Genomic DNA, 23,156 nt, shown 5'->3' with positions numbered 1-23,156 from the left:
CTGCAGCAGGCTAGGAGCTAGCAGGGTAGAGACGGAGACGGAATGGCCTGCCAGGGTGGCCTGGGCCTTGAGATGTAGTAGGGGCTGAGGGAGCCTGGAGCTCAGCGTGGGCTTTGACGTATAACCACAAGTACGTATCAATAGGGAGCGCATGTCCCCTCTGCCAGGGGCAAGGGAAATGACTCCTGGCTGAGGGGAGCCCATTTCACAAGTTCCGAAGAAATACTGGCTTTTACCTAATCACCAGAAATCTTTCCAAAGTCCACCTTGAGCTGAGCCAAGACTGCCGTTTCTGGACGTGGGCACTTCCTGAGACCTAACAAGTTCATGGTAGAATACACACTGTTGCTGCTTTTCAGTTTTTGTACTTCCTGTGTACGGGTGCAGAGTGTTTGTATATCCCACTGGTGCTTGTCAGGGAACATCTCTGTGGTATCCATTCTGTCTTGTACCTTTCTGTGGTTCCCAGGGGTGGGTGAAACTCAGGTCTCCCGGTCTCCTCAGCCAGGGCCTTTCACTGGGCTCAATTCACCCTGAGAATTAGTTTGTCAGACTTCTTTTGGGGTGCCATTGTAGAATGATGATTTCAGATAGATTGTATCAATTGACACCATTGTATCGATTGGCCAGTACCAATGGATACCACCAGCCTTTTCTCGCTTGGGTGCTCAACGCTGCCCCACCTTTGGTCAGTAGGGACTCTTGCGACTGCTTATGCTAAGTTTTAACTGATCCCATTGTCCAGAGCTTTGTTTTCTGACTGAACAAGGCATGGATGTTCTAAAACTCCCACGTGCCCTTCAGTCCCAGGCCAGACATGAAATGAGCCACTGCGTTAACCCTGACTTTTGAAAGATAAACAACATTAGGAACTGAAATGTGGACACCGGTGTGCATGGATGGGGTGTCAATTCTACCCTGCCACTTCAGATGGGAAAACTAAGTACTCTTTGTTTTTTTTAACACCAAATTGCCTACCTACAAGTGCCAAATTCTGTGACTTTCCGTGTCAGGTGGTTCCAAATGTTTGTGCACTTTACACAGCCGTGTAGTTCCTTGTTTGGTTTTGTCTTGGTTAGGATTTCTATTACTGTTATAAAACATCATGATCCAAAGGAACTTGGGAAAGGTTTATTTTGCTTACACTTCCAGTCCATCACAGAGGGAAGTCAGGGCAGGAACCTAGACAGTTGCTGATACAGCAGCCATGGAGGCCAGGAGGCTTGCTCCTCATGGCTTGCTCAGCCAGCCTTTTTTATAGAACCCAGGGTGACCAGCGCAGGGATGACACTGTCCATAGTGAGCTGGGCTCTTCGACATCAATCACGAGTTAATAAAATGCTCTGCAGCCTTCCTACAGCCCAGTCTTGTGAAGGCATTAACTCAGCTGAGGCTCTCTCCACTCAGATGTCCCTAGCTTGTGTAAAGTTGACATACTAACCATCAAAGCTTTGGTTGTAACGACACACTGTTCTCATGCAAATTTAGAGGTCTACAATTAGCCCTCCAGTCCACTGATCCCAAAAGCCAGGCTCCTATCAGAATAAACACTATTTGCTCGCTTTATCTGATAGCTCAGGAAAATAACTTTTGAAGGAACTATCAATAGAGGCAGTACAAACACTGAATACATCTGGTTGTAGACAGCCCACCCCGAAGGATTTGTTGCCAAGTTACCACGCTCTCAAGTCTCACAATCTCTCACACCGTGTGTGATGCAGAACACGTCAAATGGGGGAATGCGAGTCAAATAATTCCAAGCTAATGCCAAATAAAGTATGTTGAGGTTTTTCTTTATTAAAAGTGAACTCACTTATTACAACAAGGAAATAGGAATGGGGTCAACATCCGGGAGTGGCTCACAGGAAGAAGAGGCAGAACAGGGTGGGACCGCAGCTTTTTGGTACCCAAAAGCCACGCCTCAAACTGGTCCAGCCTCTCAGAGGCCACTGGCTGGAGGGGGTTCCCTATCACCTCCTCCTTTTTTCTAAATAAAAGAGTTCCAAACCCAATACAAAACTATATACAATAAAAACAGATATCAAGTATAAAAATTAGAATTACAACCAGTATAAACAATATTAAGGAAGGAACATATGCTAAATGATTCAATAATCATTCTATCCTAAGGAGTCTAAGTCTTGTATTAGCAATGGCTTGGCTAAATCAGAAGAGGCAAGCAGCTTCCAAAACGTGCAGTAGATGACAGAGACAACTGGCTACCTGGCAATCACCCAGTCTCATTTGCAGTGTTGGGGCAACCAGACCCTGAAAAGATGCTCCGAGGACAGCGGGGCCACAGCGCAGGTGTCCACCTCTTCCTGTCTGCAGCTGATCAGCTTCTGAGACGAACTGGTGATTTTCTAAAAAGTCATTTTCACAAAAATCATTCATTAGTAATTGCAAAAAAAGAATAGCACAGATATCCCAAGTATTTGTTTATTGTTTGTTTTTCGAGGCAGATTTTCTCTGTGCAATCTTGGCTCTCCTGGAACTTGCTCTGTAAACCAGGCTAGCCTCGAACTCACAAAGTTTGCCTGCCTCTGTCTCCCAAGTGCTGGGATTAAAGGCGTGCATTACCACCCCTAACTGAAATCCCAACTATTGAATTCTGTGTGTGTATGTGTGTACGCGCACCCATGTGCGTGCATGTGCATGCATGTTCTCACATGTGTATGTGGGTACATGCACTCATATGTGCAGGCCCTAGATTGGCACTGGGAGTTCTCCTTGATCCCTCACTGAGCATTTATATAGGTTCTGGGGATCTGAACTCTGATCCTCACACTGGGTGCCTACGCGGCAAGCACTTTTAACTGCTGAGCCATCTCTGCAGTCCTAGTTAACTTTCAAGCCACAAAACCCTCCAGGACAATCCAAGCCCTAGGTCAGTGGCTCCCAGCAACTGCTGAGATCTCTCCTGGCCCTTGTCTAGCAATTTCCACATGGCCCTGCTGGGTCAGTGCTTTTCTGTGAGAATCAATTCCACAAAAACTCAAATATAATTCAGGGGGATGGGGGAGGTGGTGTCCAACCTTCTACACCAGAGAGCTCTGAGAAGGACCCGCTTTGTGAGGCTTTAGGACGAGACCTAGCCCAGTGCCCAGTTCAGACAGAGGATCACAAGAGCAGGCTTGTTCTTGCTCCTGTATCACACGCCTCTAGCTCTTCCCAGAGCCCCCAGCACACGATCATAGCTGATTTTAAACAGACAGAGAACAACTTTTCAGACAGTCCATTACTAAGTGGCCTGCTATGGCCTGAATCTGAAATATCTCCCGTTGGCTCATGCACAAGGGTTTGGTACTGGAAGGCTTTGGGCAAGTGATTAGAGCAATGGAATAATCCCTTGATGTGGTCACAATTTGACATAGTTGGAGGCCATAAAAAGAGGGAGGGCCTCATTAGAAGAAGTAGGTTACTAAGAACCAAGGGTCCCTGGAAATATTTATTTTGTTCCCTGCCCCCACCCCTTTTCTCTGTAGTGATTTGAATGAGAATGGCTCCCATAGACTTATATGTTTGAATGCTTGGTCCTGAATTGATGAACTATCCAGGAAGGATCAGCAGGGTGGCTTTGTTGGAGAAAGAGTGTTGCTGGGAGTGACCTTTGAGGTTCCAAAAGCAGCCCAGTCTCTCTGTCTCTCTATCTCTCTGTCTCTCTGTTTCTTTCTCCCTGCTGCCTGCAGATCAGGATGTAAAGCTCTCAGCTACTGCTCCAGCGCCATGCCTGTCTGTCTGCTTCCCACCATGATGGTCAGGGACTGGCCCTCTAAAACTGCAAGCTAGCCCCCAGTTAAATGCTTTCTTTTGTAAGATGTTACGGGAGGTCCTCCCACTCCTCCAGCCTATCGCCGCTGAGATACCAGCCCCTTGGGGCGTGGTCTCTCTCCCTTTAAAAAAGCGGCCACTTCCCTCTCCTCTCTCTCTTCACTTCCTGCTCCGCCGGTGACTTGACTTCCTTCCTGGTTACGCAGAGGGCTGACAGTGATCTGTAAGTTTTTTCCCCTTTAAATAAATACCACCCTATTAATCATAATTCCAAACTGGTGTGGCATTGTTTGTGACTTACGCCTTCATTTGGCGCCCAACGTTTGGTTTTAGAACCTCTCCCGGCTCGCAGCCGCGAGTTCGGCTTGGCGGCCGGAAGTTCGGCTTGGCGGCCGCAAGTTCGGCTTGGCGGGCGCTTGTTCAGCTTGGCGGGAGCCCTTGCTTCCTCAGCCGCTGCCTGTGGATTTAAACTCCACAGGCCCGCGTAGTCTCTGCCCGCCTGGTTTGCTCTTTTCTGAGTGGTTTTTAAATCTCCCTTGCAAGCACAGCTCTTAAGTGGCGCGAACCAGAGCACGCGGTTGCTGAAAGCTGCAACCCCTCAGGGTGACTCTGTCACGTGGAGGCATAAGCGGCTTCCAGGTTGCTCTTCTCTACCCCTGGATTCTGGTTTCTGGTTCCATCTCTGGAATTGATTTAATTACATTTACTTTGTTGAGCAACTTACATTTTCCAGTTTTTAACAAATACTAGGCGGACTCTGAAACAGGACCGTGTTTTCGTCGAGACTTGGCAACAGCGCCACCTGCTGGATAATAGGTAATATGGCAGTTCCCGTTTCTAACGCGAATTTTACTGTTCTGGTTACCAATACAATGGGTTATATCATGCAAGGTTTATATGACTATGGGGATAACTTAATTTACTGGTTACTAGGTTTTAGTATTCTTTTGCATATTTTATCATTTAGGAAGATCATGGCACTCCTAAGAACCATACAATCTTTACTAGAAACTCATGCAGGTCAGGAGATTAAGGATTCAAAAGAGACAATAATAAAAAGACTTGAAATGATTGAAGAAATGATTGGAGCTGGTGAACAGAGTAATAAGGCACAAGGACAGGATACAATGCCAACACCAGCTATTAGAACTGGCTTACCAAAGGTTTTAGCAGCATACCCTATACTTAATTCTGACAAAGCGTCAACTTCTAAAGGCTCAAAGGGACTCAGAGAAGCTAGATGGACGCCAATAGCAATGAATGATCTAAAAGAAATTAAGCAAGCTATTGTTAATTTTGGCTTGCACTCTGCATACGTAAAGGAAATGATAAGGACTTGGGCTTCTAATGCTAGAGCTACCCCCCATGATTTCCATCAGTTAGTGTCTGCAGTTTTAGATAATGGACCTTCCTTGATGTTTGGAATTTATTTCAGAGAAGAATCCAAACATATGGAACAGCAAGGAAGAGCAAAAGGTATTGAGGTTTCCCAAGACCAAATTCTTGGTGCAGGAGAATATGCTGATCCACAGGTCCAAGCTCTTTATGATGATGAAGTACTGTGTCTATGTCACCAAGCAGCTTTAAATGCTTGGAATAGGATACAAGATCCAGCAAAAAGGGTTGAATCATATACCAGAATTAGGCAGGGACAGAGAGAACCCTTTATTGACTTTTTGCAAAGATTAATTAAGGCTCTGGACATAGGGGTAACAGACCCAGAAGCTAGACGAATACTTCTTGAATCTCTAGCTTTTGAGAATGCAAACATAGAATGCAAAAAGATAATTGGGCCTTTAAAGTCTAGATCAGCACCTATGGATGAATGGATTCAGCATACGATGAATGTTGAGACGTTTAGCTATAACGATGAATCTTGGGTAGGAGAAGCGATTTCCACAGCAATGAGGAGACATCAAACTGCCAGGTGTTTTAATTGTGGTAAATTAGGACATCTGAAAAGGGATTGCAGGCACAGAATTTCTAGGAATATTATCTCCTCTGGGAATGACAAAGATAGGAGACCTAGGCCTTCAGGTATATGTAGGAGATGCGGTAAAGGCCGACATTGGTCCAATGAATGCAGGTCAACAACAGACAAACAAGGCAACCCGATACCGTCGGGAAACTCCTTGAGGGGCCTCTCGCAGGCCCCCAAGCCAACAGTGGCCCAGTCATTCCCAGTCACAGTGGAGAACGTGCCTCACCAAGAAAATTAAAAGCTCCAATTTCTGCTGTAAAAAGTAATACTGGTCTAAATGATGAAATCCATGTGGAGGATGAGTCAAAAAACCCAGTTGGACAGAGTAAACGTATATTTTGGCAGACTTCTATTAATGATCAAAGACCAAAGCTAAGAGTCTGTATAAATGGCACTTTTATTGAAGGCTTATTAGACACAGGTGCGGATGTAAGTATCATTACCCCAGAATCTTGGCATCCGAATTGGCCTCTTAAAGAGGTAGATGTTCAGTTCCTGGGAATTGGAACCCTATCTCGTGTAAAACAAAGCACAAGATGGGTTGAATGCATAGGGCCCGAAGGGCAAATAGGAAGACTAAGGCCATATATAGCCAATATTGCCATAAATTTATGGGGCCGTGACCTGCTACAGCAATGGAATACCCAGATTAACATTCCTGTAGTTCCAGGAACTCATAATTCTGGGAAGGATATGATGAGGTATTATGGAAAAAGGTCACTAGCCATTCAGGCTGTACAAGAACATACAGCAAATACCAAACCTTTAGAGGTACCAACAGCCCTACCTTTAAAATGGCTAACTGAGAAGCCAATATGGATCAAACAGTGGCCTCTAGCTGAAGATAAACTACAGGCATTGGAACAGCTGGTGCAGGAGCAACTAGATGCTCACCACATTGAAGAATCAACCAGCCCTTGGAATTCTCCTGTGTTTGTTGTAAAAAAGAAATCTGGTAAATGGAGAATGGTGACAGATCTAAGAGCTGTCAACAAAGTAATTCAACCTATGGGCTCACTACAATCTGGAATTCCTTTGCCTTCTCTGTTACCAAAAGGATGGCCTCTTATAGTTATTGATTTGAAAGATTGTTTTTTCACTATACCGTTACAAGAAAAGGATAGAGAAAAATTTGCCTTCACAGTGCCTACTTATAATAATTCTCAGCCCAATAGGAGATATCAATGGACTGTCCTCCCACAGGGTATGCTCAATAGTCCTACACTGTGCCAATATTTTGTAAGTAAGCCATTGGAAATAATTCGTAAACAATTCCCCAAGTCCATTATTTATCATTACATGGATGACATCTTGTTATCTGATTCAAATAAAGATACTTTAGAAAGGATGTTTGAAGAAGTAAAGAAAGTCTTGCCTAGGTGGGGATTACAAATTGCCCCTGAAAAGATTCAAAGAGGAAATTCTATTAATTACCTAGGTTACAGAATAGGGTTAGAGAAAATTAAAACGCAAAAGGCACAAATTAGGAGAGACCGGTTAAAGACTCTTAATGACTTCCAAAGATTGTTAGGAGACATTTCCAGTCTACGACCAGCTGTTGGGATAACACCTGATCTAATAGTTCATTTAAACAAAACCTTAGATGGTGATAAAGATTTGAATAGTCCAAGAGAACTGACAGCTGAAGCAGAAAAGGAACTGACAATGATTGAGGAAAAATTACAGGAGGCACATGTGGATAGGGTGAACCCAAATCTTAGCTGCATCCTAGTCATATTGCCTTCCAGAATTTCTCCTACAGGGATTCTAATGCAGAGGGAAGATATTATTTTAGAGTGGATATTTATACCTAATAAACCAAGTAAAAAATTAAAAACTTATGTGGAAAAAGTCTCTGAATTAATTATAAAAGGTAAGCTGAGACTTCGTCAACTAGCAGGTATAGACCCAGCAGAAATTATAGTGCCTTTTACTACTGAAGAAATAAAAAAGTTATGGGAAGACAATGAACCGTGGCAAAGAGCTTGTGCTAATTTTTTGGGAGAAATTAATAGCAACTATCCCAAAAGTGGTAGACTTAACCTCATAAAAAGAACTTCTTGGATTCTTCCTAGAATTGTACGTGATGCTCCAATAACTGGAGCCCGTACGTTCTATACTGATGCAAATAAATCAGGGAAAGCAGGTTACAAGTCAGATGAATTGAGTAAGGTGGAACAAAGCCCTTATAATTCTGTCCAGAAGGCAGAGTTATATGCCATTCTTATGGTGCTAAGGGATTTTAAAGAACCTCTTAATATAGTTACAGATTCACAATATGCAGAAAGAGTTATCTTGCATATTGAAACCGCTGAATTTATACCAGATGACACAGAGTTGACTTCATTGTTTATCCAGGTACAAGACATAATCAGGAACAGGCTTTGTCCGATGTACATAACACACATCCGGTCCCATACAGGTCTGCCTGGTCCTCTAGCCCAAGGCAACGCTGAGATTGATCAATTATTGATTGGAAGTGTGTTGCAGGCCTCAGAATTTCATAAGAAGCATCATGTCAATAGTAAAGGCCTAAAGAAAGAATTTTCCATTACTTGGCAACAAGCTAAGGACATTATAAAGAGATGTCCTACTTGTTCTTTCTATAATCAAACACCGTTGCCTGCAGGGAGTAACCCAAAGGGCACTAAGAGAAATGAAATCTGGCAGATGGATGTGTTCCACTTTATAGAATTTGGTAAATTAAAATATGTACACCACACCATAGACACGTATTCAGGTTTTCAATGGGCTACTGCCCTGAGCTCAGAAAAGGCTGATTCAGTAATCACACATTTATTGGAAGTTATGGCCATCATGGGTATACCTGCGCAAATAAAGACAGATAATGGTCCAGCATATGTATCTAAGAAAATGAAACGCTTTTTTGATTATTATAATATAAAACACATTACAGGTATACCAAATAATCCTACAGGTCAGGCAGTAATAGAAAGATCAAATCGTACTATAAAGGATATGCTGAACAAACAGAAAGGGACCGAAAATACCCCCAGAAATAGATTACATAATGCTTTATTAACCTTGAATTTTCTTAACGCTAATGAGAAAGGAACGACAGCAGCAGAGAGACATTGGATAATGGAAAAGTCTGCTGAACTAAATCAACCGATTTATTTCAAAGATGTGCTGACCTCTCAGTGGAAGCCAGGAGATGTGCTACGTTGGGGAAGGGGTTTTGCTCTTGTTTCCACAGGAGAAGAAAAATTGTGGATACCATCAAAATTAATAAAGTTTCGATTTGAAGAAGAGAAACCTCTTGGAAAGGAGAAATGACAACTCATCCACAATGATTATATTCATACAGGTGGTAAGAAAAACATATAGAATGGGGGCAGGGTTCTGTTCTTATCTCCACAGGAAAACACTCATCTTTGAGAAATTCAAGGGACCCTGGATGTTTGGATACTGACAGATGGAAAAATACCTGCCCGATAGGAAATATCAAGAAAACTGAATGGGTTGTGTAAGTAATATTAAACCATATTTCTAAATTTATAAAGCTGGTTTTGAAGTTGGACTCTGGCTCAGTCCCTCTCCAATTCCAAGCCTGTTAGTAAGAGAAAAACCCAGAGTTTCTGGAGTTTCTGTCTCATGTCAAGAGCCATGATGTGGGACAGAAAGAAATATGAGTTTAGAAAACATCTTTGCTTTTCTTCATATCTATCATACTTTTCATTGAATATATCTATCATGTCTTTCATTGAATATATATATATATATGTCTATATGATTAATGCTTAAGTTTTTCATAATGAACAATGAGTTTTTCCTGAAGTGACATTTGAAGTTTCCAGGAAGAAGATGGGGCCCCATAACAACAACTCCACCTGGTTGATATGACGTCATGATACTGATAGCGCTACAACAAGACCTGCTTTGGGTACCAGCTGCACAAGACAGTTCCAACTTGGTTAGCTGAAATGGTGCACATCTTATACAACATTTTGGCCAGACCTGCACAAAATACTCAGAGACTATTGGCAATATTAAAAGACTTGATCTTGAAATTTAACCATCATTTTACTTTCACAGGATCCCCCAGAAAGAACGTCGCCCCCATGACAGCTGGAAGTAATTCTAGAGGACGACGTCCCCTCTCCCAGTAAAGTTTGCCCTTGGGTTTAGGGACATCATTTAGGGGTTGATTATAATTAGTATACGATTGAGGGTTGGGGGAGGAATTTTATAAGCTCAGGGATCATTTTGAAAAAAAAAAAAAAAGAGGGATGATGGGATAATAGATTTGTAATTGTGAGTTACTGTTTTTAGACAAATATATTGGTATAGATTCTTGTATATTGATACAAAGTTAAATTATATTGACTATTGTATGCATGCATGTTTCTACCTTGTTTAAAACATTTTTATGTATTGACATATATTGTATTGTATATATTTACCATATTGCTGTGTACATTTCTACCTCTGATTAAGATACTTATATAATGTTTGTGTATTGATATATATTTACCTACTGCAATGTATATTTGTACATTGTTTATATTTGGAGGTCATTGTCCTCATTTGTTTCACAGTTGTTTATTGTCTTAATCTTTAAGTTAGATAGATATTGAGAATTATATAGACTAATAGTCATCTAAGTTTGTCATTTATAATTAGACTAATCAGGTTCTTTAGATATATAGAGATTATACTCAGTATAGATAGATAGTCTTCAACTTCTTCAAAGAGCTGTAGAAAATGGCCTTTAATCTAACTCAGAGTTTTGTGGTAGTGAGACACAATTGCTCCTGGCAACACCACTCTATTCCCGAGAGAATGTTGAGCACCAAAGACACTCCACCTGGAGCCTTTCCTTTTGGCAGAACTGGCCTTGGGGCAAAGAAATGCCCATACCTCAACCACTGACAAAGATACAGAGCATGCATCAATGGATAAAACAGGGCTGTCTTATCCTGCCAAGACAGGGTAAGATAGTTTTGAAAAGTTGCTTGCCTTTGAAAATGGTGTGTCAGTTATGTTAGGCCTTAGCCAAAGTTGGTTGCTTCAACACTGCTAATGTGACTTTGGGTGATTGCCTAGGTAGCTAGTTGTCTCTGTGATTTGTTGCATGTTTTGGAAGTTGTTTTACTGAACTTCCTAATTAACCAGGTAACATTATTTCCCTTCTCAGATCTTCGATGGGGTTGAAGACTATATAGATGTAGTTACTTTTCTCTCATGACTTGGCCAAGTTATTTATTATACAAGACCTAAGCTAGTTAGAATAGGATATTTGTACTTATTGTATATAATTTCATAGTAGGTTTAGAACTCTCTTATTTAAACAAAAGGGGGAGGTGTTACGGGAGGTCCTCCCACTCCTCCAGCCTATCGCCGCTGAGATACCAGCCCCTTGGGGCGTGGTCTCTCTCCCTTTAAAAAAGCGGCCACTTCCCTCTCCTCTCTCTCTTCACTTCCTGCTCCGCCGGTGACTTGACTTCCTTCCTGGTTACGCAGAGGGCTGACAGTGATCTGTAAGTTTTTTCCCCTTTAAATAAATACCACCCTATTAATCATAATTCCAAACTGGTGTGGCATTGTTTGTGACTTACGCCTTCAGTAAGAGTTGCCTGTCACCCTGTTCCAGGGAATCTGATGCCCTCTCCTGGCCTCTGTAGACACTGCATGCACATGGTATGCTCACGGATATACAAACACTCATACTTTAAAAACTGTGACAGTCATGTATATGATAATTCCTGTAACAACAATGAATAAATCTATGTGAAGAATAACCAAAAGAGTAAGTAAAAAAGAATTCTAAATGTATATACTTGGGGCTGAGTTGGTAAAGTGCTTGCCTAGAATGCCCTGGGTTCAATCCTTGAGTGCCACATAAAAGCAGTCAGAGGCAGAGGCAGGTGGATCTCTGAGTTCGAGGCCATCCTAGTCTACAGAGTGAGTTTCAGGACAGTCAGGGCCACACAGAGAAACACTGTTTCGGAAGGAAGGAAGGAAGGAAGGAAGGAAGGAAGGAAGGAAGGAAGGAAGGAAGGAAGGAAGGAAGGAAGGAAGGAAGGAAGAGAGAAAGTATACCATATAAGCAATGAGAAAAAAAAGAGCTAAATATTACCAGAGATAAAAAGAAACACATAGTGATGCTAAAAGGCTTACTTAGGAAGATCCAGCAATCACAAATGTGTTTGGCTGCCAGGCGGTGGTGGCACACACCTTTAATCCCAGTACTCGGGAGGCAGAGGCAGGTGGATCTCTGTGAGTTCTGGCCTGGTCTACAAGAGTTAGTTCCAGAACAGGCTCCAAAGCTACAAGAAACCCTGTCTCAAAAAACTAATAAATAAATAAATAAAGTGTAAGGCCTTAAAGTAGTACTTCAGAGCTGGGCCGTAATGGCGCATACCTTTAACCCCAGCACCAGAGAGATAGAGGCAGAGGCAGGTGGAGCCTGGTCTGCAAAGCAAGTTCCAGGATAGTCATACACAAAGAAACCCTTTCTTGGAAGAAAAAAAAAACCCAAACTAAACAAAACAAAAAAACACAAACAAACAAACAAAAACAGTACTTCAAAATGCATGAAAAATTGCTGGATGTGGTGGTGTATACTTTTAATCCCAGCACTCAGGAGGCAGAAGCAGGTGCATCTCTGTGAGTTCAAGGCCAGCCTGGTCTACATTGTGAGTTTCAGGACAGCTATGGCTATACCGAGAAACCTTTCTAAAAAGAAAAAAAAAGCATGAAAAGTTGGCGTAAAGGAAGAAACAGATGCAGCTACAGCCATGGTTAGGGTCTTTACACCCTTCTCTCGATCAGCTTGTAGAACTACTATACAGAAGTCAGAGCAACCCCAGTGGACTGAGTTCCCACAGCAGCGCCCTCACCACAGCCCAGGCACCGAGCTCTGTGCTAGGGTCGGCTAACACTGCTATGACCACATGGACGTATCAGAGACAGGAGAGCTGGCCTTAGGAGAGAAGGGTGGCAGGGCATCCTGAATACTGGGTCCAAGGGAGACTTCCTCTACTTGTACAGAGGCAAAAGCAAACCTCATAGATGTCATAGGAGTGGCTTCATTGTGATGGCCGACTGCTAAGGAATCCCGGCAGTGTGCTGACCATAGACAGATCTGGTTCTGATTGTTCTAGAGCAGCGGCCTGCTAACTCCCCACCAGAAGGGAACTGTGACAACCTTAGGGTGACAGGGGTGGAGTGGGGTGCTCTGAAGAGCCACAGGTGAGGCATGTGTGAGCTGCTGAGGCCTGCCTTTGCTCGTCCCCCTCCAGGGCACAGACACACAGGGCCTACACCCACAGAGAGGTTCCAAGCCCTGGTCCATTGTTTTCAGGAGTAAGATAAGCATCCTGGGCTTGGGGGACACCGGAAGAACAGCTCCTTGAGCAGTCTCTATGAAGGTCCTCACCGTTGCCCTTGCCTATTCCACGCCCACCCAAGGCAAAGCACCTTCTATGCCGCATGGTCTTAAACCTGAGAGGCGTGAGACTCTTGGCATACAGACTGTGTTGAGTCAGAACCTGCTACTGGCTGTAGCTGCTGTTACAACTGGGGAACCTGAGAGAGCTCAGAAGGCGCTGGGGAAGACAAGACCGCATAGCTTATCACTAAGCATCCCCGGCTGAGTAACACAGCCACCCTCTTGGTAATGTCAGGTCCTGTGGGAAAGCAGAATGGCCTGCCAGAGCCTGGAAAAGGGAGGACTCACCCAGACCTTCTGATCAGGGGTTTCTGTGACCTGAGTGTATCCCCCAAACCACATGTTGGGTCAGAAACTGCGGGACATGATGAGGCTGGAAAGGCCTCAGCTCCATGAACGTGGGCTATAAGCCTGAAGGCCGCGTGTTTGATAACTTGTTCTGTCCCTTAGGTGACACCTTTAGCCATGTTGTAAGAGCAAGAAGACCTTCACCCATAAGGCCCTTCAACCTCACTCCACCAACACCACCCCCATTCTCCGGAAGCCAGTGAACCCTATTCTCTAGGACTTACCCAGTTTGTGGTGTTCTGTTACAGCAGCAGAGACTAAGATACATAAAGCCCCATTAGTACTTTCCTCCTCTCTCTGCCTGTCTTCATAGACCACGGAAAAATGTGTCCAAGCCCAACGAAAGCCCACGAGGCACCTGGTCAACGTCACACTGAAACGTAAGATAACGCTCTTACCAAGGTGTCGGGGAGGACCACGGACGGGCAGCAAGAGTAGCGGAGCAGCTGGCCCATCTTCCAGATGGAGAACAGTACAGCCATGAGGACCAACATGAAGCCAACAAATGCGACCAGCGCCAGGGCCAGCGGGAGGGACTCTCCTGGGTACAAAGCAAAGGAGAAGACTTAGGAGCCGCAGGGAAGGGAAAAACCACCAGGCCCACACCTCTGAGGGCTTCTCAGAGCGGCACTCAGGTCAAGACAGGGGGTGCCCGCACCCTGAGACTCGGTGTGTCCTCCAAAGGGCTGCAGTTACCACCATTCTCCTGGAATCACAATAAATATGGTTTTTAGAAAGCTGTGGGGAAGATTTCCATCTCGATCTTGGGAAGGGGAGGGAGGAACCTAAGGCATTGCCCATGGTAGCATGTACCTGGCACTATTGCCAGAGGAAGGCAGGCTGCCAGGCCCCAGACAGGATGAGGGGGAGGTGTTGGAGCAGAACAGCGCAGAACAGGGCTGGGCGGAAACCAAAAACAAAGTGTTTCACAATTTGCTCTTGGCATAGACTCCGATGGTGGAAGAAAATACTAAGTCCCCAAACAGTCCCATTAAACTCACAGATGGAGCCCCTGTTACATGCGCTAGGTTCACTTCCGTCTCCCAGCATGCTGCTAAGGTCTGGGCCCCTGCTCCTCACAGTGAGCATCTTTGTCATTGAAGAGGATATTATTTATGCTCAAGATGGGTTAATGGCCGACCCCAGGACAAATAGGTAGGGATAGCTCCAAAGCCCATGTTGAGTTTGCTAACAAATACAGCAAGAAGCCCCAGGTCTGAGCATCTGGAGATGCCGAGGATGGGACGAGCTAGTTTCCCACCTCTCTGTTCTATCTAACCGCTTGCAAACATTTATCACTTCCTGCCTGGACCGTTTGCTCGCAATGTTAGCAGTGACTTGGCCCACGTGGCTGTGGCCTGTGGGGTGGGGCATGTCTACTGTTTCACTTTGGGAAAATATTTTGGCAGTAGCCATCAAGAGATGAACAATGCCAATAACCTTCTGGTCCACTCCTGTGGTGTCCGGTCCAGAAAAATCACTCCAAGGCCCAATGGTCCCCCACCACTCGTGCTGTGACTCTCTGCACAGCAAACCCCCACACACACTGGAAAGCACCTCGTGAGCTCATCAGATTGCTGTTTGTCTCCACAACTGGACGGCAGGGACTCCCTTCTCTGCCCCAGTGGACAGGCCAGGACTTGGCATGTAGTCAGCGCTCTGCAAATACTTATTTAATAGAAGAACAGCATCTTCGAGAGCAGATAGCAGTGCTTTAAATGCCAAATGAAAGGGACTGATCTAAGATACTATGGAACATTGGCATGGTAGGTTAGCAATTCAGCTGGTAGGAGAATAGACAGACATATAGCAGCTTGACTAATCATGGAACAAGTTTGGGAAGTCCATAGTATTGCCATCATTAAGGATATGCTGGCTTAAGTTGTGTCTTTAAAAACTAAGACAAGCTGAGCATAGTGGCACATGCCTTTAATCTCAGTACTTGGGGTGCAGAAGTAGGTGGATCTCTGAGTTCAAGGCCAGCCTGGTCTACAGAGGGAGTTTCAGGACAGCCAGAACTACATAGTAAGACCCTGTCTCGAAGCAGGGAGAAAAAGAAAGGCAGATCCACACCCACACTGGGAGCTGACTGCAACATTCCACACAGTGCATCTGAGCCAGGTAAAGAGTGTGGGAACACCTGGGTCCCCGAGTGGAGGAAGCATTGGAAGCTACAGACAATGTGGGAGAATAAATGAAGGGTTTGCCTGCAGAAGCATGTCTGTGACTCAAACACCTGACGAGAAGCAACCAGAGGAAAAGTTTATTTTCACTCCCGCTCGAGGTTGCCTTCCGTCCTGGCAGAGGAGCTGTGGTTGTGGGGACAGTTGTCAGTTGTGGCCACAGGAACAGGAAGTGGCATGTTTATATTCCCATGGCTCAGGAAACAGGACAGGAAGTGGGGTTGGGATTTAAACCTCGAGGTCCACCTCCCTGAGACTCACTTTCTCCAGCTTGACCCCAAAGGCTCTCCATCCTCCCAAATAGTGCCACCAGCTAGGGACCAGCTGTGCAAACACATGAGCCCTTGGGGGACATTCTACATCCAAACTAACAGCAGCTCTCTTGAGCAGTATGGGGAAGGATAAGATATTTAACTCCTACTTTTTATAGTTCTGAACTATTATTTGGATTTTCCTAAGCTTGACACATAATTTTTTTTTTAAGTACCAAGAAATGTTTCTCAGAAAGTGTGCATGGAAAATGTTATTAAAAAAAAAAACAACCAACCAACCAGGTATATGTATATCATGGAGGGCTAGTGCAGGTCTTCACCTGGATGCCAACTGAAGGGTCGCGGATCTTTGGAGGACAATTTTACAGCAGGGTCAGAGTTAAGTGTGTGTCTTTTGACCACGGTACTTTACTTCCAGGAGTTTATCATTCAAACATATATATCATTCAAATGTATATATGTGTGTGTATACACATATATGTCTGTGTGTATATATGTATATATATATATATATGTTTGCTGGTATATCAGCAAAAGTGATCTATGCACAAGAAAATGAATGCATTGATTGCAACAGCAAAGTATTTGGGTGTGGGGAGGATCTAACTTCTATTAATCATAAATCAGTTGAATTAGCCAACACACACACACACCCTCACAATGGAATAGGATTTTGTAATGAAGAAGTAATGATGGAATTTGTTTTTCATTTGGAAACATCTACACGATACATAGAAACGAGATTCAGAACAGTGCATATGATATCACTTTTGCTTAAAAGATGATATATATATGTACATACTTATATATACGTGTCCTCATTTCCATGTATATGAGTTTTAAAAGCCTCCAGAAGAATATATAGGAAACTCATACTGAAGGGAAAATGGAGAAGAGACATAGGGAAGATAATTTACATGTATATTATGCTTTCTGGACCATATGAATGGACTAATGTATTCAAAATAATATTTTTTTAAATCTAAGAAGTTATGCTGAAAAGTGTAACTAGTGGTTTTTGCATAGTGGGGTCATAGGATATAAGGGTTGTGCTTCTTTTCAAAGAGTTTTTCATTACTGTAGACCAATAAAAAATAAATAAATAAATAAGGTCTAGGGAGCTGTCCCGGTCAGTAAAGCGCCTGGTATGCAAGCATGAGGACCTGAGTTTGGATCCATGGCACCCACATAAAAGCCAGGGGTGATGGTGTAGACCCAAACCCTGGTGCTTGGGAGTCACTGTGGCTCGCTGGCCAGCAGTCTAGCCAATCAGCAAACTCTGGGTTCGATTAGAGAGGCTGTCTCACAAAATAACAGAAATAGAGGAAGATGCTTAATATCAGTCTTTGTCCTTGACACCACATGTGCATATGTATGCACATGTATCCCTACACACATGTACACAGGCAACACACACATTTTTAACTGCTTTAATTCAGATGAATAATTTTAGTCAAAGAAGATTCTATAGACTGTAAGATCCCTTCCAGACAAAGGAAGCTGTGGTATTGCTCTACAGTGTGGTACCTCCTTCCAAGTTCTAACTCTCCCACAGCCAACTCTGCCAACGGCTAAGCTAGTCCAGTAAGGTGCTGGGAGGAGGAGACTTTGGGAGAATGTGCTGTGGGCAGCTGCTCAAGAAATCCCACCCAGCCGCCAGGGTGGGCCCCTACCCCTGGGGAGAACTAGAGTTTACCTCAGAACCCACCAACCCTGGAAGCAAATATGTAAACCCAGGGAAAACCTGGAACCATTGGTAGGGCTGCCAAGTGCAGAGACCCAGGGACAGGCAAGTTACCCTTACCTTGCATCGTCACACACTGAGTCTGGCTGAAGGCGCTGTGCCTCCCAATGGCATCCACCCATGCCTGCGCCTTCACACAGTACGTGGCCCCTGGTTCCATGGTTCCTAGGTGCAGTGGACTGTCCCCACTCTTCACCACCTTAAAATGCTCCTTTAAGAAAATCAAAACACAATCACTGCTTAAGGGCAGCATAGCTAAAACTGCAGGGAGAGCTGGGTGGGGAAAACGTGCAGATAGCCCTTTTCCAGACCACGGAGAACATTCCCTCATCCATCCACTCATTCATATGTATTAAGCCTGTATGTACTACTGACATAGGCACACAGCATGGGAGCTTGTGCGCAGGAGAGAAATACCACATACACACATTCCATGTAATGATTGGGGCTATGAAGAGGAAGCAGGGCAAGGCACGGAGAGTGGCGGAGGCACAAGGGTAAACAGGTGTTCAGAAATAGCTTCTCCAGCTGAATAGCATTTGAGCAGAGCCCATCCACCTGTCTGTCCACCCTTCAATTCCCACTCTAAGCCCCAGGCCTGCAGAGGAGCCTGTAGAAGCTTGTAGGACCCAGCCCAGATGACTCAGGCTACTCACTCAGCAATGAGCCTCCCAGATACGAGGGTGGGGAATAGGCTCTGCCCCCCCCCAAGACTATGAAGTTGATGCCTGCTTCCTCCTGCCAGCCCCAGCCTTTCTCCCACCCTGTTCCATCTGCCTGGCTGGCAATGTGGTGTCCTACCAGTATACCCTGACCCAGCAGGGCAAACTGGCCCACATCCTGGCCCACCTGCCCACACCATGTTCCAAGAATAGCTGTCCCACTCAGCGGAGGGTAAACTATGTGACACTGGGCACCCCAGCCTGAGAAGGGTACCCACAGAGCTCAGCTGGCTGCCTGCCTGAAACCCACACAGCTCAGACTGATGAGCACAAGCAATGAGATTTGGTCTTGGGAAACAGTACCTCAAGCTGGATAGGAGGACAAAGGGAGAAGACTGGGTGAGGGGGGATCAGTCTGAGGTGCCTGGAGGGCTCAGGGGGACACAGTCATATGCATGTCTAGGACCTGGAAGTGAAGGGAAGAAGCTCCACTAAAACCTTCAATGAAAGACCAGCAAGGCTTCCATAGGTCAGGGTCCCTGAGTAGTTAAGATTATACTTCTGCTTTGCTCAGAGATTTGGTGAGAGTCTCTGTTGCCCATACTGATCCTCCTGAGAAAGCCAGCTTTTCCTGGGTCCACTGGAGTGGGTCGCCAGACCTTGTCATCAGCTTCAACAGGGCTACACAGGGAATGGTGTCCACAGTGACTGCTGGAGCTCCACCCTGCTGCTGCTGCTGCTGCTGCTGCTGCTGCTGCTGCTGCTGCTGCTGCTGCTGCTGCTGCTGCTGCTGCTGCTGCTGCTGCTGCTGTTTATTTGACCGTCCTTCTATGAGGGCCAGCCTCCCACTCACCCCAGACCACAGCAACCTTCCCATGGGGAAGGGCAGATCCCTTCCAGGCTTTCTGCACGAACCGCCCGATCATAATTAGATAGGCTTATTCATAAGCCAGCTCCTGGCCCACAGCCCTCCTTCTGCACTCTGCCAAGACACACACCCTCGAGAGGTTTTGTGCCCACCTTCTGTGCTTTTGAAATCATCCGGAACACCCTGAGCTAGAACATCCTGGCCTGCTGCCCCTGAATGTCTGAGACTAGCTGACGAAGGAGAAAAAACTAAGGCATCGAAAAGGCATTAGGGAGTCCAATGAGGTGGGGCCTTAGGGAAAGGAGAGTCGTCCTCCAGACTTCAGTGGACCTGGCCTGAAGAGGGCCCGGTGTCCTGGCCAAGGTGGAGGATGAGAAAGGTTACATCTTTGAGGAAGGGGTCGACGGATAGTTCTCTCATCCCTTCCTTCTCCCACCACTTAGCTCACACGCACTACAAAACTGGGCTTGACTCCCTCAGCCCCAGAAAGTTCTGCTCCTATGAGGCCCGGCTCAAAGGCCAAGGTCAGTGGGAAGCCTCACCGTGGCATCAGGCTCCTTCCTCCAGTAGAACACAAGGAACTCAAACAGGGGCCCCAGGTCTTCCAGCTTAATAACCAGATGCAAGCCGTATTCAGTGACCACCATACTGGGTGGGGTGAGGACTGCTGTTAACGAGAGAAAGAATCAAAGCCAGCTTCGGACTGAACTGATTTTCTTGGGGTAAAATGACCAAGTCATCAGAGGAAATACAGCAGCCCTACGGCCAACGGAGAGAGAGGACTTGCTAAAGGGTTCTAGGGTGTGGAGTCGTGCCCATAAGGGGTTTCCTGCACTCCATGGGTGCTCATAAAATCTTCTTAAATTCTATTTTTTTTATATTTATTTATTTATTATGTATACAATATTCTGTCTGTGTGTATTTGCAGGCCAGAAGAGGGCAGCAGACTTTGTTTCAGATGGTTGTGAGCCACCATGTGGTTGCCGGGAATTGAACTCAGGACCTTTGGAAGAGCAGGCAATGCTCTTAACCACTGAGCCATCTCTCCAGCCCTTAAATTCTATTTTTATTAAAATATGTTTTCAAAGATTGTGTGCATGTGCACACGCACACATGCATGCACTTGCCTATAAAGCATAGAGGCCGTTTCTCTCCTTCTACCAGGTAGGTCCTGGGAATCAAACTCAAGTCATCCCGCTTGGCAGCAAGCGCCTTTGCTTGCTGAGCCATCTTGGTGGCCCTCATAAAAATGCTTTTTGAATAATGATTGAGTGGAAAGTAAACCTAAAGACTTACTACAATTCATTCTTTATTCCAAAGAAATCTATCCCTTCTCCAGGAGCACAGGCTCAAGAGAAGGGATGAAGGACTCATGAAAACATCGCTGTCCCTTTGAAGGTGCATGCTCTGTCTCCTCTCCCCATCGCCCTATTTTGCTGTTCTTCACCTCAGTTCATCCTGTGATCAGATGCTGGTCCTTAACGCTTGCTGAACACCTGCCTGACTCTAAACTCTGCTGGGCACAGCTGGCTTGGTCTCTCCTCCTTGGGAATGGACATTCCTGAGAGGGCCAACCCTCGCATCCCTGTTGTTACACAGAGCACCGGCACACACTGGTATCTGGTGCCTTGCAGACATCAGCAAATTAGCAACTTGCGGGGCTTGGCCCTTCTATTCTTGACCCAGGATTCTTCATCTCACATGGAAACTGTCAGCAAGTCAGAAGACAATCCGTTCTAGAAATTACAAGCACCATCTTCACTGTGCAGGTTCCCAGAGAGGCCAGCAGCTCCTGGGGACACTTTTCCACCAAGCCAAGAACAGAAGGGTCCACACAGGCTGCCTCCCTCAATATCAGTATAGAAACTCAAGGACCGGAAGGGCCAGTGTGATGGTTGGTATTGTTTTGGGAAGTAGAAGGGGATGTGGAGAAGAAAGAAAGTTCCTAGAGGGAACATTCAGAGGGCAAAGTATTTTTCCATTGCCATCCTCACTGGAGAAAATATCCCTGGGTTTGGTGAGCTGCCCCTCGAAGGGACAAAAGTCAGGCCACCTGTGCAAACAGAGCCAGCCCAGACACAACATCACTGCCTCTCGAAGACACACAGAGAAGACCCGCCTCCTCCAATCTTAGGTCACATGTTATTGGAATCTGGGCCTCTGAATGCCCAGTCTTTTTGATAGACAAAATGACCTCAATTTCAGTTTAGAGAATTTTATTTTTTTATTTCTTTTCTTTCCCAGCACTGGGGCAGAAGCCTCTGCCCTACACACTCTATACTTCTCTCACCTGACCCACCAAGAAACTTCAGAAAGTAAATCTTAGCCCCATGGAACAGAGATGTTAAGGAAGTCACCTGGAGTCACATAGCTAACAGCCAGAATTAAAACCCACGTCAGTCTCCATTTCCAGCCTGTGCTGTGTGAGGTGTCTGTCCGCTGCAGTAGAGAGTCGCAGCTCTAGCTGTACGTGACAATAACCTGGGTAGAATCTGAATTTCCAAACAGATGGGCGCTCACACATCATTCAAATCAGACACCCCTAGAGTGGCCCCAGACGGGTGGCCTTTAAGCTCCATGTGATTATAACATGAAATTGAGGTTAAGAATATCTGCCTTCATTAAGTTTAAGAATAAGAGAGCTCGGTGGGAGAACACTAAGGCACAATTTTTTCAAGTGTCAGAGAAATCAGCGTCCCCCACACACACTATGGAAAAGGCAGGTGGAATGGCAGCGCCAACCAGGTGGTGGTGGCGCACACCTTTAATCCCAGCACTCGGAAGGCAGAGGCAGGTGGATCTCTGTGAGTTCAAGTCCAGTCTGGTCTACAGAGTGAGTTCCAGGACAGCCATTGCTTCACAGAGAAACCCTGTCTTGAAAAACCAAGAGGAGGGGGGTCTAGAGCTACCGCAGCTAGATCACTAACTCCACCACACATGAAGACCACAGGATTCTTGAGAGAGACCCTACCCTCTTCAGCACCTGAAACTCCCCTCTCAGCTTCCCCTACAGCAAGGCCTTTTCCTGTTTATGCTGGCCTCTTAAGCACAAGTTTCACTGTCCGGCCCCTCCCAAGTAACTGTTGGCGTTCCCTGATCTCTATCTGACCTGACCTTCCTTCCAGTGAGAGCTGCCAGACCCCAGTGGAGTTCTTGGCCGGATCCCCAGGCTCCCAGGTGCCAGAGGAAGTAGTGCTGGGTGCTACCTGAACTCTGTGGGCAGAGGAAAAGCTGCAGGGTCCTCCAGTGCTCGTAAACCCCTAGGTGCCTGCACCGGGGTCCTGCCGCTTCAGCCACGACTCCCCATGTCTCGCTGGTGCCTGGGAAAGATGCCCAGCAGAGAGGGCAACAAAAGCCTCCCCGGTATCCCATTCCAACAGTCCTGGTCTCCTCCTCTGCTCCCTGACTCTCAGCTCCAGCATCCCCAGGGCAACACTGCTAACCCTAACAAAAGTTGAGAGCTGTGATGAGATGGACTGTGTTGAGCATCGACGTGATTCATTTCACATGATCCCCTCAACTATCAATAAGGCAAATGTTGCATGCATACAGCTCTCAAGCTCCAAGTTGGATTTAAACTAACCTTCATAATTCCTCAGGGCCAGTTTGGGATCCCTTGCCACCTAAACCCTCCTGACTTTCTCTCAGCATCCTCTGTCCTCAATAACTTGACTATTACTGGATACTGACCTAATGTTCCTGAACCCGCACTTCAAGCGGATCTTCCGTCACATGAAGAAAATGGGCCACTGAGGGTCCTGCCCTTCCCCAGCACCAAACTCTGAGCATCCCCTCCCCCGATTCCCACCTTAGACAAGGTGCTGTCCCTTTTCACCACCACCCGGTCCTCTATGTGTGGCAGCTGCAACCACAGTCACTTTCTCAAACACCACCCAGGGACCTCCTTAAGCCT

At 45.6% G+C, this 23,156-nt stretch overlaps 1 protein-coding gene across 2 annotated transcripts in view; it reads right to left on the bottom strand.

The window, feature by feature from the left end:
- Window positions 1-1,787: 1,787 nt before the first annotated feature.
- Il20rb (interleukin 20 receptor subunit beta) overlaps window positions 1,788-23,156 on the bottom strand; it is a 36,122-nt gene continuing 14,753 nt past the window's right edge. For both annotated transcript variants that reach the window (XM_075967717.1, XM_075967718.1), the window contains 4 exons: window positions 19,786-19,910; window positions 17,774-17,924; window positions 13,913-14,055; window positions 1,788-2,363 (listed from right to left, as the gene is read on the bottom strand). In XM_075967717.1, the coding sequence (XP_075823832.1) occupies window positions 2,241-2,363; window positions 13,913-14,055; window positions 17,774-17,924; window positions 19,786-19,910 (542 nt within the window). In that variant the 3' untranslated portion in view covers window positions 1,788-2,240. The remainder of the gene's footprint in view (window positions 2,364-13,912; window positions 14,056-17,773; window positions 17,925-19,785; window positions 19,911-23,156) is intronic.

The sequence above is a fragment of the Microtus pennsylvanicus genome, chromosome 3 (assembly GCF_037038515.1).
Source record: "Microtus pennsylvanicus isolate mMicPen1 chromosome 3, mMicPen1.hap1, whole genome shotgun sequence".
In the NCBI taxonomy this organism is placed as follows: domain Eukaryota; kingdom Metazoa; phylum Chordata; class Mammalia; order Rodentia; family Cricetidae; genus Microtus; species Microtus pennsylvanicus.
Note: the sequence above shows the minus strand (reverse complement) of the source record. Positions and strands in the feature narration are given on the sequence as shown.